This window comes from Pyricularia grisea (genome assembly GCF_004355905.1).
Source record: "Pyricularia grisea strain NI907 chromosome V map unlocalized Pyricularia_grisea_NI907_Scaffold_6, whole genome shotgun sequence".
In the NCBI taxonomy this organism is placed as follows: domain Eukaryota; kingdom Fungi; phylum Ascomycota; class Sordariomycetes; order Magnaporthales; family Pyriculariaceae; genus Pyricularia; species Pyricularia grisea.
The window spans coordinates 3,185,904-3,206,344 of NW_022156719.1; the positions used below are offsets into that span (position 1 = coordinate 3,185,904).

Here is a 20,441-nt window from a genome sequence, read left to right on the forward strand (position 1 = left end):
GTTTTTGAGACGAAAATGGGGGGGTTTGTTTTCCTTGAACATCAACTACCGCTTACTATACACAACTATTGCTGATCCGGGGTGTTGGTAAACGTAAACCACGTTCTGGCTGGACGACTTCCAAGCCCGCCCCGCGGAACTACTAGTATCAACTATCAAACGGGGCTCCGTTTGATGATGATACGTCACGGGGCATGGTCCGCCAGCCAGCCCGGTTCTTGTTTCCCCTGTACTAGCCCAAAGCTCCCCGCCTCGCGTGAGGGGTACAAAAAAAAACGAATGGCTGGTTCGAACGCCTCCATCACGAGGCCAAGTGGTTTGGACGCCCTGGCGTTCGATGGTCAAGGGAGCTAGATCTGTCTTTGCCTGTCACTCGGCACTATCAACTCGGTTCGGATCAGGAACAAAAACATGGTCTCTAGCGTAGTAGAGGCTTTCTTTGGAGATTGTGTTTCAGACTATTAGACTTGACCCCGCCGGGCCGCCACCGCGTCCTTTTTTTTTCCCAATTCAGGGACAACATCCGTCTATAGTGCGGGGTTGATAGGTAACCCGTTGTCGAAGCTGCAGCTGCTAAGTTGTGGATATACAGTGGGCGGGGTGAAGGAACGGACGCACTGACTGGCTTTTGGCTTTGGAGACTGAACGAACACAAACAAAAACGGGCACTGTGAAAACTGACGATCGCGGGTATCGGTTGCGGTATTATTGCTACCAGTTTCTGAACGAGCATCGATCCAGTTTTCATTTTAGCGTTTCCACCTGATCTACAGCCAATATGCGGGGTTTTGCTATTGTGTGAGCAAATCGTGTGAAGGAATGCGACAATAATCCTGGATCTCGAACAGTTTTGATTTTTATTCTTGTTCTTGGACCGAGAGTGCACTGTAGGTTCAGGTTCTTTGAACGACAATCCGATAGTTGTCGTCATCGAAGACAGGGGTTGAAAACCCGGTGAGGGCTTTGACGGGGGGGATATTCACTGTCATTCTAGGTATTTGGTCATCCATCACCCGCCCCCAGCCTCTTCCTTATCCACTGTCGCTGCACTAAAGGGAAGAAGGGGGGCGTGTCGCAAACTAGTGTACTCGAAGTATCGAGTACTTTCCCTTATGTTCGATACATAGTCTTTAATGCGTCTTCTTTTCTTACCGGTAGATGGTAGCATTCCACCCATCACAGAACAAAAACAAACGTCGGAGGCGCCGGGCTTTTCCTCTGCTGACCCCCCAAAAATGGGTTCGCGCGCGTATTGTTTACAGATTCTCATTCGCGGCCGGCAGATCTTGCAAAACTAGGCTACCATCCCGTTCGTCAGCTTCCTGTGATGAAACTAGACTATTCCGAAGAGGCGTATATGCAAAGCATAGGGGACAAGGGAGGAGGAACAAAAGGCACTGGGTACCGGCGCGATGGGTTACATGCAAGCCTCTTTTTTTTTACTCCCTCAATTCTCTACAGTACTGTACGCTGTTGGTGTTAGTTGAGCGGTTGGTGTTGGGTCCGGCGCGGATGCCACTTTTTCCACGCGCGCTTTTCTCTCTTTGTTAGCTGTTGGGCGCACCACCGGCGGCTTGTTTGCCGGCGCTAAAGACAATAAAGCAAAGAAGCCACGCTTGTGCTTGTCTTTTCTTTCAATGCCTCGGCCCGGCTGAATTCCGCCATGTTGGACAGTGAGCAGTAGAAAGGGAGATAACGTAGTGAAGAAAAACAAATACGCCAATATCCCTAGTTTGGTTGTTACCTCATCATGCCTGAATCGAACAAGCCCCGCGCAAGGCGGAGCTACTATGGGAATGCCATACGGAGTAGAGGCTACGATGTAGCATTGGGCATGTGGGAATGACGTGCAGTGCGCGGGACTCGGCGTGCGCGCGCGCTGAGCTAATACCCGTCGTTGAACCCCGCAGGATTTTTAGGTATTGTCAGAGCTGAGAAATTCTGCCTGGCTGTCTGTCATAACTGGTGTGTAAGCAAAGTCTTATTTTTTTTCTTCTTTCTTACCAAAGTACATATATTTTACGAGCCCTTGATTACATACTTGATGATCGTATGTATGTCATAAAATCGGGGTGTAATCGGTGGTTGTTTGTTTGTCTGCCTGCCCGATCCGCTCATCTGACAGCTTTCAAAAGGCGCACTGTGGAACTCTACTATATAAATGGAACCGATTGAATAGGTACGAATACTCGATACATCAAAGCATCTCTATCGCCTTACATAAGGAGGAGGGGGGCGTGAACAAGAAGGATATAAGATGGATGGTAGGGAGGGGGAGAGAGAATGATAAAAAAACACGTGCAAAAATAGGATGCCTGAGAAAATACAACCATGCTCGCAACCCAAACTGCTGCAGGCTCACAACCCGGCACCGTAGTACCGCATCTTGGAAGAAGATGCAAACGTGTACGTAGTAGTATTACATGCGTGAAAATGCGCCACACATGAACTCTAGCACACAAATACACCCAAAATAGTTTCGCTCGACGGATTCTCATTCGCTAATGCCCTCACCCCTTTGCGGAAACTGGGCACATCCACCGTTCCCGAGCATCCAATCTGGTGAAAAAGAGGGTGTAGTGACCGGCAATCTGTATGGTGGATCGTAGCAACAGAAGACGCTCTGCATGGTTTTTCTAGAACAGGGGGTTTGGAAAGGTGACCGTTTAAGGCACTGTTGGTGTATTTGGGTTGCAGTCGCGTTTCCCGTGAAAGCTGGGCAAAAACATTGTTGAGGGGGACAGGTTTCGGCGACTTGCGTTTTTTGATAGTCAACCAACCCCAGCCACTCTCTTTCGAACCTCTACCGTATATTCTTGAGCAAGCGAAAAGAGATACCAGCTCTGGAAAATTCAAGAATAAAAAAAGGGGGTTTGATTGCCATATTGCACAGTGGTACAACCTGGAACCCACATTGTGTGTGCAAAGTACTTGTAGGCTTGTAGGAATATATTAAAGATCGGGGCGGGGATGGCTTGGTGTGCATATATTCACAGGCGCCTGATTGGTTCGTCACACTTATAGATACTTGTTTGGGTGGGCAGTGAGCACATCCTAAGCGCCGAGACCAAGAAAAGGTGCAAATAAGTGTCGTACAAATTGGGTGCTTTTCGGGGTCTACAAATCCCCTTTTACCCCTTTCGGCGACGGGATCACGCATATTCTCTATTCTTGCAACCCCCAACGCAACCCTACCGGCAGGCTATTTTTTTTTTTTTTTTTCGTCAAACAAACCAGGGATATAGATAGAGTGACAAGAAATTTAGATGGCTGGAAAGGTGAGGTCAGACGATCTCCAAGCTCGGTGAGACCAGAAAATGCAACCAGCCTTCCCATCACCGGTCTGGGGTTAGCATAGCCGATGTTATCACCAGGCAGCTAAGGGGCAGGGCAAGCCAAGGCATGTAATCGCTGAGGCCTAGGGAAAAAGAAAAAAAAAAAAGAAACGATTCTCTCTTGATCGTCAAGATTAATCATGTCCATATACACCCCGTCCCATGATCAACGACATTCCTTTTCTAAACTCTTGGCAGGCGAGCAAAATAGAGAGAGGCTGGGTGGCACCGAGCTGAAGCAGGCCAAGTTGGGTTGCTTCCGATGTGCGCAAACCATTCACAACCTATTTAGCCTGTATAATCAAGGGTTCGCTAAGCACAAAACGCCGCATAGTGGTCAGGCCGTGCCGTCGCTTGCCCGTGGGATCATCAAACCTCTGCAAAATTTTCAGATGGGATCCAAGCAAAAACGATGCACCCAAGGGGGAACAAGTGTGTGATTGCTGCGGGAGTTTAATCAGGAGGCGACCGCTGCCGCAATTCGCCGTGTTATGGCCCCTCAATGTGCCACAGCGGCAAACCATTACTATAGGTGGAAGCCTCGAAAATAAAATGATACGATCCTATCTAGGTAGGTTGCACCAAATATACAAGTGCCAAATGGATGGTACCTTGGGAAGCAAAGTAAGATCCCACAAGGCTGCATCTCTCATAAGCGGCACTGGAGCTGAACCAGTAATCTTGAGAGAAAAAAAATTGGAGAGAAAATAATAAAAATAGGTCACATCGTTGCCTACACTGCGTATACAGTCATGCTTCGTCTCAAATAATTTACAGTAACACAGCCTTGTGGCGGCGTACCACCAACGCCGTATTCATAGCCGCGATCTGCATGCACGTACACATCCCTGGTGGTTCTTTTTGTCAATTTTCGTCTCAACTCAAAACAACCCACCAATCGCTCGTACAGTACATGGCCCCCAAAAAAAAAGCCTAACAAACAAGATTAAGCAAAAATATGTCTTGTTATTGTTGTTGGTCCATGCGTGGGGGAATAAAGGCCGTTTTTCAAGGCCCAAAGAGCCACGCCTTTATCGCCAATCCTTCCCGCCAGCCCAGTGCCGGACAAATGGGAAAGAAAGCCGAGGGGTGGTGGTTGTGCGCTGGGATCCGTGGTACATGACCAGGAGCGCGACGGGAAGAAAGAAAAAAAAAGACGATAAACAAATAAATAAACGAAAAAAAGGGCAGCGACTAAACTCAAAATTGCGTCACGTCTCGGGTCTTATTATCGCGATGATGTAGGTGAAGAAATGAGATAAGGAACAACGCCAGTCGGGACTATATGCAAGATGCAGGGCCTTTTTTTTCTAGTTTCTTCATCGTGTCTTTCCGTCATCAGACTGTAAGTGGTCTAGGGATTTTCTTCAATTCATTCTCGTGTCTACTCTACCGACCTGCTCTAGAATATATTGACAAAAGCTAGTCGGCTAACAATGACGAACAAGTGTGCATTGAATCGCGAGTCTTAATTGAAAATTCTCAGTTGGAAACAGTTGCATCATTGTAGGGTTGCATTGTGATAGGCATGTGCCGGTATGATTTGCGGTACGTCCTGCCCTCGAGGAGTCGTCAACACCTAGCAAGGAAAGACAGCCGGTTCCAGACCAAAACAGAGCCTTGTCCGCATCAATATTCTAGTCTCATGACATACAAAAAGTCAAACGTTGTCGTAGATAAAAAGAAAAAATGAAAGAAAGAAAGAATGAATGGAAGAGACATTAGCAGTAAAGTTGATAGCAGATAGCTTGTCGCAAACCCTTCGGCTTGGTGATCGAGACCCCATCAAACCGTACCTAGCTCAAGTGCAATGTTTCTCACTGTCTGAGACCAGAAAAAAAGATCCCGTCCGTATCTAGACTGTGCCCCCCGCCTCAGCAAGGCACGAGACGGCAGGCCAGGGGTTTTCTCCTGATCGGTATTTCTTCCAGCTGAAAATATTGGATTTCTTCTTTTGCTCTTTAGATTCAACCAGTCTACGCAGAGTGAGACACAAAAGAGCGGCTGTTGGTCGATGAAAGTCCCGAATTCAAGATGCATAAAACAAACAGAAGAAAGCAGTTCGCCAATGCGCTCAATAGTCGGCAAGTCGGAGCTTCCTTCACCCAGGAACTGGTCGCACGATTCGGCGAACATGGTAACACAAAAAGATTTCTTATTAAAGAAAAGAAAAAGAAAACATAAAAAATAAATATAAGGGAAACAAAGAGAAGGGAAAAAGAAATCCCTGATCCCAGAGGCGCGCAACGCGGTGTGCCTATGCGCCGTCAGTCAACGTTCACAAGGCAATGCTGCTTAGGAAGGAGGGGTGTGTAGGAAAACAAGGAGAATTCCAATCCCTGGGGGGCTTGTTTCTGCCACTAACACGCAACGGCAAGGATGCAGCCTGCATCGAACAACAAAACCAAACGCCGTGCGCTTTTTTCAATATTGTTCATCCAATCTAATGGGATGGGGGTTCAACGAGCTAAATCCCAGTACCCATTTGCTTGCCGTGTTTCTGAATGCCATCCAAAATGACCTTTTCGTCTCCCGTTTTCAGACGATTTTAAACAATTTTTTTTTTCTTGTGACGGAAGTTTAGCTCGATCTATCTGCTGAATATCAAACTCGTAGAAAACCCTGGTGTTGTCGTCCCCTGACCACACAAACCTTAGGCTGGCCTTGTGACCACCTCAAACAACACCAAACACTGGCATGGAGACAAGTCAGACTTTTGCCCTAGACATGCTTCCAATCCTTTCTCCATCCCGCTGTTCATGAGTAAAGAAAAACAAAGAGTAGAAGCGGTAAACAGAGTCTCATTGATTCCTTCACCCCACCACCCACCCTGAAATAAATAAATAAAAATAATCATTGTTTTGCCAGCGCACGTACTGTTCCCGCGTCATCTCACCCCCTCATCCATTCCCGCCATTTGGTGTTGGGCACCGACAACAGACCCAAAAAGCCACCCCAAATATACACGTTGGGCTTCCACCGGCCCGCACCCCAATCTCGGATACCAAGGGACAAGGGATGGGTTTTCTGATTTTTTGTTTTGTTTTACGAGATGTTCCTTGAAAAAAAAAAAAAAAAAAAAAAAAAAAAATTAAAAAAAAAAAAAAAGGAAAAAAAAAAAAAAAAAAAAAAAAAAAAAAAAAAAAAAAAAAAAATTGTGATTAGGGTTCCGAACCATAGATCCTCAGCCCCCAAGACGGAGCCAATCGCCAGTTGCTTTCTCATGCGTCTTTTTATTTTTTTATTTTTTTTTTCTCTCGCTTCTTGGTCCCACCAATTTATATGTACAACTTTTTTTTTTTTTTAAAAAAAAAAAAACATCCGTGATTTGCTGGTCTGTGTGTGTCCTCGGGCCAGCTTCCGTGTTGAAAATATTTTTGCTTGTTTGGTGCGCCCTCTCTCCTCGTTGGTGACCAATCAAGGCATATATCACACCGCGGTGAAGCGAAGGGCTGCTTTTGCGTCTGCTTGGTGCATAGGGATAGGTTGCAAAAATAGAGCTAAAAGAAAAGACGGACTCGAAAAGAAATAAACTTAGGGAACCCTTGCAGTGACCATGAGGTCACACAAATATATGCACTTGGTCAATAATAAATCCATTTATGATAAAAATAGAGATTGACAGTCTAATATTTGGTCAAGTCAAGATTATCCACGCTGTTTCACGAACGATAAATGTGTTTGGAAAGTCAAAATGTCTAGATAATAGAAACTGAGATCGAACTAGGGTATATCCATCAACCAGTGACAATAATAGAAAGAGAATGTGGCACCAAGCCACAAAGTCCGAACGCCAGCGATCCTCTTTTTGTTATCCAGCACCAGTCCAAAACAGAAGTAACAAAAGCCAATAGTGAGTAAGCCAAGGGTGTCAATATTCCCTGATTAGTTGTCGCGTTGCTCCCAAGTTCCAGCAGATTCCATCGATAAGTAAAAATAAAAATAAAAATCATAAACAATGTGCTGGTGTCCAAGAGTTCGTATCGCTGTTTCGAGGTCACGCCTGGATGCGTGACTTGTCCCATGAATAGGTATAGAGAAAAAGCCAAAAGGAAAGAGAATGGGTATCTCTCTAAAATAGGAAACGGTCGATCCTGTCCTGTGGAAAAAGAAAAACGGCCGCCGGGTGATTTTGGGGGATTGCTCCCGACAAAAAAATCTGTTTTTGATGTAGACAAGAGGAAAAGCCTGGAGCTCTCCTGTAAAATAAAGAATCCGCGGAAACCATGGGGGTATATGACCGGACAAGACTCCTAGGAATGCGATCCATATCGTACAAGTGGCAAAATCTTTTTTTGGTGGTAAACCTGGACTCCTCCCGTGGGGTATAAAATATTGTGGCCAAAATGGAATAAGACAAGCGGCTCCTGTGTCTCTGGCGAACGATCCAATCCTCTCCGTGGGCTTGATCAAAAAAATGAACAGAGAGAAAGAGAAAAGAAACAAGAAACCGGGAGATCAAATCCAATGGCAGTTTCGCTGGGTGAAAAGGGGAGGGGTTTCGGGACCATTTATTTGGTGGGGTTCAATAGGATGTCCTCGCAGTTGGCGTCGAACCTAAGGTTCCAAAGGCGGACAGATGCCATGAACTTTTCCGTGTTGGCCAGCTCGTAGTCACGACCCAGGAGTGTGTGAACAAACCTGACACCGGCAGTAGTGCCGAGCTTGCTCTTGCCGGTCTTGCTAGAGCTCAGCATGGGGCCCTCACAACGCTTGAGGAGGCGGCGCAGCTTGTCGTTAAGGCGCTCACCCGATTCGATAAAATCATCGACCATCTCCCTGTTCTCCAAAGTGCGGATATCTGGCATGACTTCGCTGGCACGTTTAATCTTGCCCGATATCTGGATAAGCAGCAGCCAGAGCTCGCCGGCGATGCCAACCATTTCACGACCCTCAGGTCCAGAGTGGACGTGGGCGACCCAATCGTAAATCCACTTGCCCAGGGAGTTGGCGTCGAAAACGCTACCGGCCAAGATGATGGGTGTTTCGAGGGGATCCCAGTGAGATAGTGAGTAGCCCTCTGGAATTTGGTGCTTCTTGGCGTCCTCTTGAGTAGCCGGACGATGCTTCTGTTCCGGAGGAGGGGGGGGGGCTTGCGGTCGAGAGTACGACTCGTGTTGTCTTGACGAAGACCTCTTGTGCTTGCTGGAGCTGCCAGGGGCGGTGGTCTGAGGTCTTTGCGGAGTCGATACAGACGGACGACGGCTATGTGATGATCGGCGAGGCTCCGGGCTCATCGGCGACGACTGATATGCATCCCTTGGTGCCTGTGCATAGTAATATTGGTAATCAGTCTCAGGCCCATCGCGCATGTAGTAATCCCTCGTGTCCATGCCGCTCCAACGCTTTGATCTCGATTGCGCGGGCAGCACGTAGTAGGCGCCGTTGTCCTCGAACCACTCGTCCTCGTCGGAGTCCCCACGTCGTTCAGAGGTCCGATAGTAGGACTGCGAGCTGCGACGTTCGCCTCGTGTGCGAGTTCCCGAAGAAGAATATCTTCGCGATGGCCGCGACTCACTCACATTCACGGTCGCGTACTGGCCAGAGCTGTTGTAACGCGGAGATGCAGCGGCAGTGGGGTGCGCTGTCGGCGGGCGCACTGGTGGAGGCCCTTGCATAAAGCTGCTGCTGCTCTTGCGACGGGAGTGCGATCGAGTCGCAGGCCGTTCCGGCATGTCAAACCGCCGATCAGCCATGTCGTAAAAGTCCCGAGACTCGCGGTAGTGGCGTGGAGACGGGGTCGGCGAGGCGCTCTCGAAGTAGTATTGCTCGTGCGCGGCAGGCGACGAGCGGTAATAGTTGGACGACATAGTCAAGGACTGTCGATTTGCTGGGGTATCCGACGGTTCGGGAATTTAGGTGTAGTCTCCGTAGATTGCTGTCGGAGTATCGGGAATGACTTGGAGGGAATGAGGCGCCCTCCAGCGCGAGGCAACACTGCCTCAAGATTCTAAAACTTCAAACAAAAGATCGCGCTTTTTGTCGAGACGCGGAGGATGATGACCAACAAGTCACCTGGGTGCGTGGTCGGTGGGAAGGATGGAAGAAGGTCGACACCGGGGAAACATAGCAGAGTGTTGAATATTTGTTCCTCAGGATCCTGAGGAATTGGGATCAAAGCCGACGACGTATCGACTTTGCTGGAAGTTGCTACTAGTGACTGGACACTTCTTTCAGAGTCCAGCAAAAATGATTTGTAAGGTGATGTTGTTTCCTGGTGGTTGATGGCAAAGCCAAAATTGATAGAAGAAGGTTACAGGATTTGGTGGGAGTTCTGGGTATTGGTGCCTTATAACATCCGCTGCAGAGGGGGGGGCGGATGGTGGGTAATTGGATTTTGCTGCGCCCAAAAGGGGGTGTGAACCAGGGCGGCGGATGGAGCCTTAGCTTCCCTGCAAAATGACAATCTTGCCAAGGATAAAACCTTGGAGGGGTGTGGTATTAGCAAGCAAGGAAGTACCAAAGTACCCTGGTACTTGTTTTTGCTAGCTCACAATCTCACCGGGGATTAGCCACGGTATCGCGCACCGTACTGAACACGGCCAAGTCTGTTCTTTTCAAAACCACACCAATCAAAGGCCCAAGCCCTGTAAACTGAATGAGAGCTGGAGAACAAGCCTCCAGACAACAAATACGGGCCAACTGGATATCCCAGAACTAGCGTGGCTCTCGGATGACCAACAAGTGCTGCCTTTGAAAGAGGGAGCCGACAACAAAAAAAAAAAAAATATTAGTCGCCGGTCTTGTCAAAAATCGATTGTTCTTGTCCTTTTTCTGTCCTTTTGATTGCTTTGGAGTGAACCTCGGCCAAGATTTGCGTTTGATTGATTTGACGGATTTGCTCGGCCGTGTCTCCACCTCTGCCTTGTCCGGGTTGCTTTGAGCCCCTGGGCCTCCCCTGCGAAGAGAGAAAATTCTGCACTCCGGGACCAAAGATCCCGGCTGCAAAGTCTCTTCCGGACCCCAGAAATTTACCAGGTGTAAGCGAGATGATTCTTGGGGCGTCCACGGGAACGGATAGCCTTCCTGTCCATCGAAAGAAGGCAGGACAAAAAATGGCTTGGTAGAAGGCAAAGATTTTCTTCTAGCCTGCAAATGAGCGGATGAAATGCAGGGTCTAACGAATCGTACTAGCAGGGTGGCTTGAGACTGAGTGTCTGATGTTTCTGCCGGCCCTCTCCCTAGCAGAATAAATAGTAGTCTGTAGGCCGTGCGCTCTGCCACAAACACGCGTGGCAAGGTGAACGACCCTAGAGGTGTGTGAAGGCGAAAGAATCCTCACGGACCGAGGGCTAGAGGCCAAAGTGCTTTTGGATGTATCGCTTGAGTGCTGGCGAATCCTGAGTCGGTATCGCGGTGTTCAAACACAGCTGTCGAACGGGGTCAGGGGGTGTTGGTGCGAATAGGCAAGCAGAGACGCGTCCGTCCCCAGATGACTGTTTGTAAAACGACTCAAAACTGCTCCAGCAAACAGGTTCCCGAGCGGATCACAGCCAATTTGCCAGTGCCGATGGTGGTGCTGCCAGTGGAGTTTGAACGTTTCTGCCCCATAGACCAAAAGAACTTCCGGGGGGCTGGGATGGAAGTAACCTCCGAATGCGTACGCAGCACTGACTGTGAGGGCCAGTTCGTGCCCTGCAATCTGCGACAGCACACTCGCTTGTGAGAACTAAGAATTTGTTGTAATAGGGAATTATATCGTGCGGGATGACTGACAGAGTGGTAAACTCATGTTTTTTCGTGCTGATCATTGAGGTGGTAAAGGAGGACGACGGCCTTTTCCGTTAAAACATTGGACGGCGGCCGTTACTTTGCATACCTTACCTATGATAGTAGATCGTTCGGATGAATGACCAAAGACAGACAAACTTCAGTCATTTTCACGCAGGGTCCCGATAAGACGAAGAAAGAGAACGAAATGACGAAAGGCTACCACCCATTTGACTCAAACCCCAACGTGTCTTGTGGCTCGGGCGCAACCTTACCGCGGATTCTGGCAGTTCGTGGTTGCACACAACTGGTGAGCGGAAATGAACAGGAAAAAATCCGAGTGTGACTAAACAGAGAACCGTGCTGGTCAAAGTTGGTCAAGTCGATCTCTGCTTGGTTCAGCGTTCGATCCGTGAACGCTATCACGATCAGTGCATGGCCAGTCAACTGGGTCAAGGTGAATGCGTGACTATGTACACCATCATCTACTACTCAATATGGCGATGTAATTGATCCATTAGGCTGTTATTTTCAAAGAATCAAATGCATGTGATACACTGCACCACACCTAGAAAGCACGCGACAGGCATGATTGGTTAGGACTTAGGTACTGTGATGGGTGGGTTGCTCTTGCTCTTGGTTGGGTCGCACTCAACCAATCTCAATCTCATAGGCCTTTCTTTGCAGCGGTTCCTTTCTGACTGAGAAGCAGTTCGTTGGTCCGCCCAATTTGGTAATGCTTTTGCCAATTCCATTCAATTCCATCAAATTTATTAATCGGTTCCAATTATTACGGAATCTTGAATTATTGAGGTTAACAGGTTCCCACTTTTTTCCATTACCTCTACCACCACCATGGTTTTCTCTGTTGGCAAGATGAAAAAAACGAAAAAAAAAAAAAAAAAAAAAAGATCATCTCTTCTTAGGATCTTCATCAGAGTGCCTGAGCGTGCTCTAAGCAATCGCAGCATCGATTCATGAAACAATTACACATCCCAGCGAATGTCAGTGGGGTGGGCGGTGGCGTTGTCGGTCGTTGCGAATGCGAACCTACCGAGTTTGAGTTTTCTTCACAATCTCGCTACCCTGCCTGCCTGTTGCACAGCCTGTAAGGTTTCCGTCGCATGGTGTCGTATTCTCTGCCCCTGGTGTTCGACAGCGCTTGACTGGTTCCTGGTCGGCCCTATTACCCACACCCGTATATCGAATTTCCAACCAAAACAAAGCACACGGGAGGCAGCTCGATGTCGTGCCTTGCGTGCGTCCACGCCTATGCTTCTGCCAGTCTGCCACTGATACCCAAGCAATTCAGGTACCTGATCCAAGACTAGTTGCCAGTATCAATCAATCAATCTATATACAAGAAGCAACCGCTTGGATGCTTGCTCATGCGAGGGTTTCGGCTTGGCTGATCGTCTGCAGCTCGCGCTTGTGCCTGCCAGCCGTGGGTGGGATCATCTAACCACCGGTCAATACTGCTAGCTAATGATGACAAAACCCCAAGTCACCTTTCACCGAACATTTCTTCACACCACTCGGTGTAGATTCAAATTAGCTCATCAAATGCCTAAGCAACTAGGTCGACTAACCCTTCGATAGCCTTGTACGAGACATTTTTATCCTGTCACCAACAAACCTTCTGGCCCGCCTAGCCCTCCCTATCAGCCTTGTCTTTCAATGCACGCCATCGTCACTGGGCTGGGCCTACAGTACACAGTACAAGATTGTACTCGTTCGACCACGTTCGCTCTCCGTCACCCACAAACCCCGTTCAAAAGGAGTTAAATCCCACCCGCTGGTACGGGTCAACTCCTTCGCGACGGAGACGTTGATGGATCCACAAACATCCTTCGAGAAGGTGGAGATGATTGTTGATCGCATTGTACCATAGTAGACCCTCTCTTTTCTTGGCCTGGGTGCATGCCCAAGGTTAACCGGCCCCCCATCCTTCATTTATCCCTGATGTGCCCGGGCTCTTTTCCCCCAGCCCATTGTTTTCCCTTATTAGTGCTCCCCCGGGATGGCTTGATTACGCTGGAGACTCGGACCGACCGGGCCTGTAAACCAAAACCAACTCTCGATTCCGATGCCATGCTCACCGTACTCGCAAAGTGAAAATTTTCACCTCCCGATATGCCCATGTTTCCTGACACCCTGCTTCCCTCATCTGCCAGAATTAACCAGACCGAATTTTCATTATGCGGTAGAGCAAGGAAGAATGACTCACGACGAAGTAAGGTATTGTTCGTTGCCATGTGGTTACCAGACCACATATGCTTGGATGCCCGGCCCAATATCATGTTTTGACGCGTTGATGTCCAATATGAGGTAGGCGGCCTTACGAGTGGCCGACATTCAGCTGGCGCTCTCGTCTGCGCATGCAGGTTGCCCTCCCGATTGGACAATTATGCTACACCAAAGAAGTCAAAGGATCCGCTTCAACGCAGCAATCTGCAGGCTCTCTCCACTGCTGTGACACCCTGGTATGAATTCACCCTACCCATGGAGTGTCGCTTCTCCCCGTCCGATTCAACGTCTACGTCCAGTTGGACCTGTCAAGCGTCGTAGATGCAGCAAAAGAGGATCTCGTCGGTCCAAATAAAGAACAGATGTAGACGGTACAAGGACGGTCTCGAGTATCGCACTCCCCAAGCACCTCACCGACTATTCGCAGGCCCTTGCTTGAGGCTTTCAATTCATGGTCGCGCCATGCGAGAGCATGTCTGCCTGAGAATTGGCACGCAAGTTACCAGGTAGGCTGCTCCCGGGTGATACGTGGCATGCCCTTGATTATGGCATGGCCCAGAGTGACGTAGCAAAAAGTCCTGGTCCGCCCACAGATCCTCGAATCTTGAGACGAGCATGGGAAGAGATCCTGTTGAAGAGCAGGTCACGATTATCACGAGACATTGTTGCGGTGAACAGCAGAAGAGTCACAGTCAAGTACTAGTAAGTGCATTTGGTGAGAGAGAAAAAAAAAAGTGGAATCATTCAAGGTGGTCTTCGTATTACCATGACTTTTTCATATTGCATTGTAACACTGCTTTATTAGCTGCCACTTTTGGTGTGTCGTTCATTTTGACGGGTCGCATCGCATTATTATCGTCATTTCCCTAGTTGTGTGTGTGTGTGTGTGTGTGTGTGCGTGTGTGCGCACGCAGGCGCAACAGGCCCTGTATGCCCCGTCACTGCGATGGGTGTGTAATTGGTTGCGGACCACCACTCTGCGCCCTCATCTGTCGCAGATTCCACCACTCAGATGTTTCCTAAGATTTGTGGTTTTCACACGCAGCAGAGTACAGTATACGGATATCGATTTGCACAAGCAAAAAGACGGAGCCTGTGGCCAGTTGCCAGGTACCAGGCAGGCAACCTAGACACACATGTTTACTTTACCTAAGGCGAATATGCTTCTTATGGGGCGTATTATTTGCTTTTATTTTTATGTTGTTTCTTTCTTGTCTTTCTCATAGCGACAAGGCAACCCTTGGGTCTTCATAATCAATTAATCATTTCAAGGGTACAATTGCACTTAACTCGGTTTAAAAATACACTGAATGGCTGGTTGACAAGGGGCGTACGGCTTCGCTTTACAACGACGGTGGCTGCGCAGCTCTGAAGAAGCAGTCTTCAGTAAGGGGCCTCACCAACATCGTCTATGCCATTTGCAGACCCTCTTGTGAATAAGGGTATGTATCAGATTGCTAGTCGAATAAAAAAAGATCATCCGTGTTATGTATTTTCTAGGTTGAGACAGGCCCTGTTGCTTCTGTGCGCAACAAAAAAAAAAAAAAAAAAAAAAGATAACCCCCCTAAAAATATCGGTGCAAGCATTCTTTGTCAAAAGGTAAGACACACCCCTTTTTTGTTTATTGCTCAGCCTTGCGCTGGCGTGATGCAGAGACCATGCGTGCGGTAGGGTTTTGAGATAGGGATGTCACGGGCTTTGGTGACTATTTTTTTTTTTTATGCGGCATGCGCTTTTTCAGCTGGTGAACCGAACCGTTGGGAAGGGCGTTCGTTCACCGTATCATGTAGAGCGAGGGTAAGGGTGAACAAAAAAAAAAAATAAAAAAAAATAAAAACTCCCGATGCACCACACCGCCTGGTTGGAAAAACGACGAATCAAACAATACTGTACAAAGGAACAAAGTGGGCTTCCCGACTGCAACACGGGTAGAGTCCCGTCAAGTTCGCAGCAAGGCAGTTAGCAAATGAGAAAAGGTACGTACCTACCCTGCGATCTAAAACTTGCCTTCGTTTTGGTCTGCGTTAGCGGCGCAGTACTGTACAAGTATTGGTATGGTATCGTGGTTTCGGCCAAGCCGCCGTCACATGGCCCGTGCAGCGGTACATTACTTAGCAGGACAGGACTAAAGTAAATTGACGCGCGACAAGGCCTCCCGGTTTGGGTTATGGGGACCCGACCCGCGGGAAACCACGCTGTCGAAACGTGGCAAGCGTGGTCCGACACCCTACTTCGGTAGACTTACTCGTGTAGTGCAAAGACGCGCTTAAGCAGGTTTTCTATTCCCATGGGTCGGGTAAAATCCTGATTGGACATTTTAGGCGCAAGTTGCCGAGAGCTCCAAGCGAAGTGGCGTAAAAAAAAAAGAAAATGCAACGCCACTAAGATCCCAGCCACCGCCCACTTTGTCTTTGACCCCTGATGAGAAACTTTTTTTCCCCCTCTAAACGAGCACAGTTTCCACTTTGCGCGAATTTGCTTACCAATGCGTCAAAAAGAGGCATAATATGGAGTATCTTCAATTAAGGCTAGGCAAGGGGAACGAGATCTCTCCCCTCAAGTGGCAAATAAAGGCATAACTACGGTAAAGTAGCGACACGTCATATCACGAAAGGAGGCCTCTTGATGTGAGAGAAACCAAAAATCGCAAAACCGTTGGCTTTAAGCATACGCCCCAGCTTGTATTTGTTGGGCAACCTATTGGGTATGGATACGTTCATACATACAGTCACAGCTGAAAAGGGGCCAATAATCTTGGGATCTACTCCAATGATCGGTCACTTTCCCGAAATCGCACTCACGCGTGTTCACATGGACATGGATAAATTGCAAATCAAAAGCTTGCTTAACGCTGGTGCTGTGAGTCATCCTGTATAGTCTGCACATAGGTACTGCTTGATCTAGTCCCAACCCGCTGGCTCCGGTAAATCACACGCTTGCTTGTCACGTACCCTCCCGACCAAACAACGAGCTACCAAGAGCCGCAGTTCTGTTTGGACGACAATTTCTTGCCACCCTCTTTTTTTTGTTCCTCAACTCAACGGCCCGATAAAGCCCAATAAAAAGCCGCTACCGTATAGCTTTCAAACGCGTTACCGGAAGCCTTTGGTTTACGCCACAAAGTACCCTTTCTTCCTTGGCGTCGTCAGCAATGGCGGACTGGCCTGCTGCCTGGATCTTTTTTTTTTTTTTTCAAGATGAAGTTGCTTTCTCTTTTCAGGCTTTTGGCCGGGCCCTGATTCTCCCAGCCTCGTCTATCCGCTCGTCGATCCTATGTGAATTAAAGCCGCCGAGGCGTATGCCAAGCCCTCTTTCTGCCTGACTGGCTAGTTGCCTCCTATTTACACCACTAAGACTTAACATGAGTAAGAAAAGAAAAGAAAAAAAATGTTGCGAGGCGTATAGTGCCATGCTCTTCCACCCTGTGAAATCTTTTGGATACTGAAATACACAGTCATCGAAAGAGGCTCGCCTCCAAAATTGTAATACTGTATGACAACCTAACCACACCCCCTCTCGGTATTGTGTACCTTGCCGTAAAAGCGAAAAGCGAATTATTCCAAAAGGTCGCTCAACTAGGATATCCCGCTCGCACTGGGTTGCTCTCCGGGGTTCTCATTTGTTCCCGAACAAAAAAAAAAAAGTTTGCCTCCGAGGCATCCGACGGAGGCGGCTTTTGCGGGGAGAAAAGGGGCAAAGGAAGGAGACTCACGGAACCCCCCGGCCCCGTGACCTAAGACTCCTCGCGTGTTCATGTAACTTGCAGCCCCCGGCGTTGACGACAACAAAGTACAATTTGCTGTGACTCAGTATGTGATTCGAGTGGTGTTGTATTGTTACATTTTTCCCTCCGGTAAATGAAACGTTCGTCTGCCTAATATGGTGTATCGCCGAAAGGCCTCGGAGATATTGCCATTCAGACCCGATGGCAATCCATGACGTCTTTGGAGACGACATGTGTGGGTGGTGGGTTCTGTTCTTGTCGCCTCGCCGCCGTGCGTGTGCAGCAATCGCAGTAGGGGCCTTTGCCAAAAGACGCGTGGTCTGCTGCTGCCTCCATGGTACACCCATAGTAGAGGTCGGAATATCTCGGTGGTTCCGGCTTTCCTTGCTCCGATGAGTCCTGACTTGGCAAGGTGATCTTTTTGTGGTATGGGTATTGGGAATGTAGTAATTTTTGCTCTTTACTCGTGGTAGACCATCTTGTGAATTTGTTGTGTTTTGTTTTCTAAAATCGTGAAGAGTATCAACGTTAGCATACCGGCAAAGTCCCAAATGAAAAGCTTACACTTTTGCTTGCCTGTACCGTTAGTTAATACAGAATCGATACCGGTTGTTGGGACTGACAGCGATCGAGAAATGACTGTCATTGTTAGCATGATATAATATCCAAAGTCTTTTAGTGCCATCAGAGAATACCCATTCTACCCAAGGACACTGCCAGAGTAGCCCCCTTCCGTTCACGTATGTTACCCCTTGGGTATGGTGCCTTATGTTCCCGTGAGATATGAGTCTGCAGTCGATGTCTTCAGCCCATAGTCTTGGTGGCCTCCTAGGGTCTTCCTGTTGCAGAGTTTGTGAGGAGTCCTCTATTTCTGCTTTACTGTATTGTTAATATGCTGTCATTTTCTGGATTTGTTGGTGTTTTGTCGGATGGCCCGTCGGGTAAGACATAGTAGCGAATTATATAGTGCTTCAGGGCATGGTAGGCTTTCTATTACTCTATCGCACAGGCAGTGATGGAGAATTCTCGGTACATCCCTAGTTTCTTCTCCCAAGTTCCACAGGCGATACACCGAGCTCCTTTCAGCACCAGGCAATGCCGTATTGCTATTGAAGCCGTATTGTTGTTCTCCGTATTGTATTGACTCTGATAAAGCCGACGGTCGGTGGGATCGGATCCTGCGAAGTTTATAGTTGTGATGGTATAAGCTGGGGGTGTTCATGAGGAGATTGGGGCCTAACACGTCTCACCTTCAGCATAAGGAGATGTATGTAAGTTAGCTAACTAGCTTACTATCCTTTGGCTTTACAAGATCATGAATAATAGACATGACACAAGGAAAGAATACAAAAGAGCAGTCAGGAACCGGAGAGTCTATTCCAATATCTTTTGCCGTGCGTGGACGGAGATGTGAGTACCTATGTGCGTAGCAGTGGCTTCCCCTGGATCGTCGAAAGAGTGTTCAGTGTACCGCACAAGACGAGGGAACAAGGGATGCGTACAAGGTTCAGAGAATTGGATGCCTGTTGAACTATGTAGAAGTGCAAGGAACAATTTAACATGTCGCAACGAGCGGCATCGGACAGAAACCTAGCAGACACTCGTCGAAAGTACTGATTCCAGAAGGGCCTCTGAGCAAACGGAAAATGGGACACCGCTTGAATGCGAGTCTTTTGTTCCTGGTCCATATCCTTTTGACTTTTCTCTCACCCCGACCACCTGCTTTGTATCCTCTCTAAGCTTCAATCTAGAACTCATCAACTCAAGAAATCATCTAGGTGAGAAGTTCCATTCCAAGTTTAACGCATTATAGAATCGACCTGTTGATGCAGCTCAAGTGACTGCAACAAGAAGCTTTTCTAGCAAGAATCACCAAGAACCCATCGACCTACTTCCCAACAAAAGTCAAGGACTATTGTGGCAGTACCCACAAGCCAGCAAGCTAACAACAAGTCTTGAAAATAGCAAAGTTATAGCGAGCTTGAGAGGCAAGAACTGCTGTACGGAGAAATGTCTATGCTGGAAAGGGTGCAAGCCGAGCTTTGGTCGGCCGAGGATGAGCAGAAGTTGATCAAGGAGGTTCGTCAAACACTATCAACCTTCTCTCTTATTTCCATGGGCCTCGAGTTGAAGCTAACACTGGCACCAGTGCCCAAACTTCGAGACCAGCCAGAATGAGGACGAGCTCGAGGCCTGGAGACTGTTGAGCTACTTCTACGACGATGCCATACTTTCTGATCTCTTCACCTACGGACTCAGGATCGGCAGGCTCACAGCGACCAAGGGCAAATTTAGCTTCTACCACGCTCTGTGCCAGGTTCTCGTGTACCCGCCCTTCACAGGCAGCCTGGACACCTTGCGGTTTGTCCTTCAGATGATTGTTTATATCAAGATCGACGGCCACACCCGGCCATTCGGCCCCGTCTCCCCACATCCAATGGCCATGGAGACCTTCCACAACTTGCGAGCAAAATATAGTGGCAAAAGCCGAGACGACGGAACTCGAGAGGATGAGGGCGCGGTGGCCCTTGCTCTCTGGAAAGACACCAACCCAACCAGTGACGACCACATTTGCAACGTCCTCGCCAACCTGCACTTGGAAATCGACCGCTGGAAGGATAGTCAGCTCCGCACCCCCGTGTACTCCCAAATCGAGCAGCAAGTTTTCGTGGTCGACACGGACGACCTCGTGCTTTTGGTCGCAGCCATCCAGAAAACGTCGTCCATGGAGTGCAACGTCTTGCTAGATAATGCGAGAGTCGTCCTGCCAGACGGCACGAACCCCTTCAGCTTTGGCCATCTCGAGACCATCAAGAACCAATTTGCTGTGGAAAACGAGCGCAAATATCGCCTACGCAAGAAGCTACTCGTGGAGAGAGGCGAGGCGGCGGGACGCGACCTTCACGTCTTTGACATACCCGGCGGAGATCCGGACCCGGTGTACATCTATGCCAAAGACATCGAGCCTGGCGAGCTTCGAGTGCTGGCAGGAGAGGTCATGCCGTATCGTTACCCGGTCTGCAGTAAACATTACAGTAAACGCTATGTCGATACTTTGGCGGATGTGGGTGCATCGAGGAGGATCAGCACCACCACGGTCACTCACTTCAGGAGGCATTCAAGGGCACAGAGCCCCGACTTTGTTCCACGCATCAGCAATAATGTAGAGAACCCGATCGAGATACAAGATGATGATGAGTGAAACTTGGCTGGTGTGATCTGAGTATTGCCATAGTTGCAATGATCGACCGAGGCGGCCCACAAGTTTCGATACCGAAGCACAAAAAGGGGCTCCTAAAGTGATCGGACATGGGCCAGAACAGACCATCAAGATAGTCTCTGATCCAGTTTGGATGCTTACAACAGGGAATGGGAGGATGCAGCATCACAGTCATATTCCAATAACAAAGCAAAGTTTTTCGAG

General features: G+C 48.5%; 5 protein-coding genes across 5 annotated transcripts; 3 read left to right on the forward strand and 2 right to left on the reverse strand.

Moving 5' to 3' along the window:
- Positions 1-4,395: 4,395 nt before the first annotated feature.
- PgNI_08926 (uncharacterized protein) lies at positions 4,396-4,807 on the forward strand. Its single transcript, XM_031128916.1, has 2 exons — positions 4,396-4,680; positions 4,784-4,807. The coding sequence occupies exon 1, from the start codon at positions 4,455-4,457 to the stop codon at positions 4,578-4,580; it is 126 nt and encodes a 41-aa protein (XP_030979056.1). The 5' UTR covers positions 4,396-4,454; the 3' UTR covers positions 4,581-4,680; positions 4,784-4,807.
- Positions 4,808-7,846: 3,039 nt separating this feature from the next.
- Positions 7,847-9,145, reverse strand: PgNI_08927 (uncharacterized protein; the record flags this gene model as incomplete). The annotated part of the gene is made up of 1 exon (XM_031128917.1): positions 7,847-9,145. One exon carries the CDS (start codon positions 9,143-9,145, stop codon positions 7,847-7,849), a length of 1,299 nt encoding a protein of 432 aa, XP_030978462.1.
- A 2,119-nt stretch (positions 9,146-11,264) lies between these two features.
- PgNI_08928 (uncharacterized protein) lies at positions 11,265-11,635 on the reverse strand (the record flags this gene model as incomplete). The annotated part of the gene is made up of 2 exons (XM_031128918.1): positions 11,265-11,533; positions 11,614-11,635. 2 exons carry the CDS (start codon positions 11,633-11,635, stop codon positions 11,265-11,267), a joined length of 291 nt encoding a protein of 96 aa, XP_030978441.1.
- Positions 11,636-12,044: 409 nt separating this feature from the next.
- Positions 12,045-12,934, forward strand: PgNI_08929 (uncharacterized protein). The gene is made up of 2 exons (XM_031128919.1): positions 12,045-12,153; positions 12,645-12,934. The coding sequence occupies exons 1-2, from the start codon at positions 12,048-12,050 to the stop codon at positions 12,695-12,697; spliced, it is 159 nt and encodes a 52-aa protein (XP_030978451.1). The 5' UTR covers positions 12,045-12,047; the 3' UTR covers positions 12,698-12,934.
- Positions 12,935-19,027: 6,093 nt separating this feature from the next.
- On the forward strand, positions 19,028-20,219 carry PgNI_08930 (uncharacterized protein; the record flags this gene model as incomplete). The annotated part of the gene is made up of 2 exons (XM_031128920.1): positions 19,028-19,096; positions 19,167-20,219. 2 exons carry the CDS (start codon positions 19,028-19,030, stop codon positions 20,217-20,219), a joined length of 1,122 nt encoding a protein of 373 aa, XP_030978975.1.
- Between the last annotated feature and the right edge of the window lie 222 nt (positions 20,220-20,441).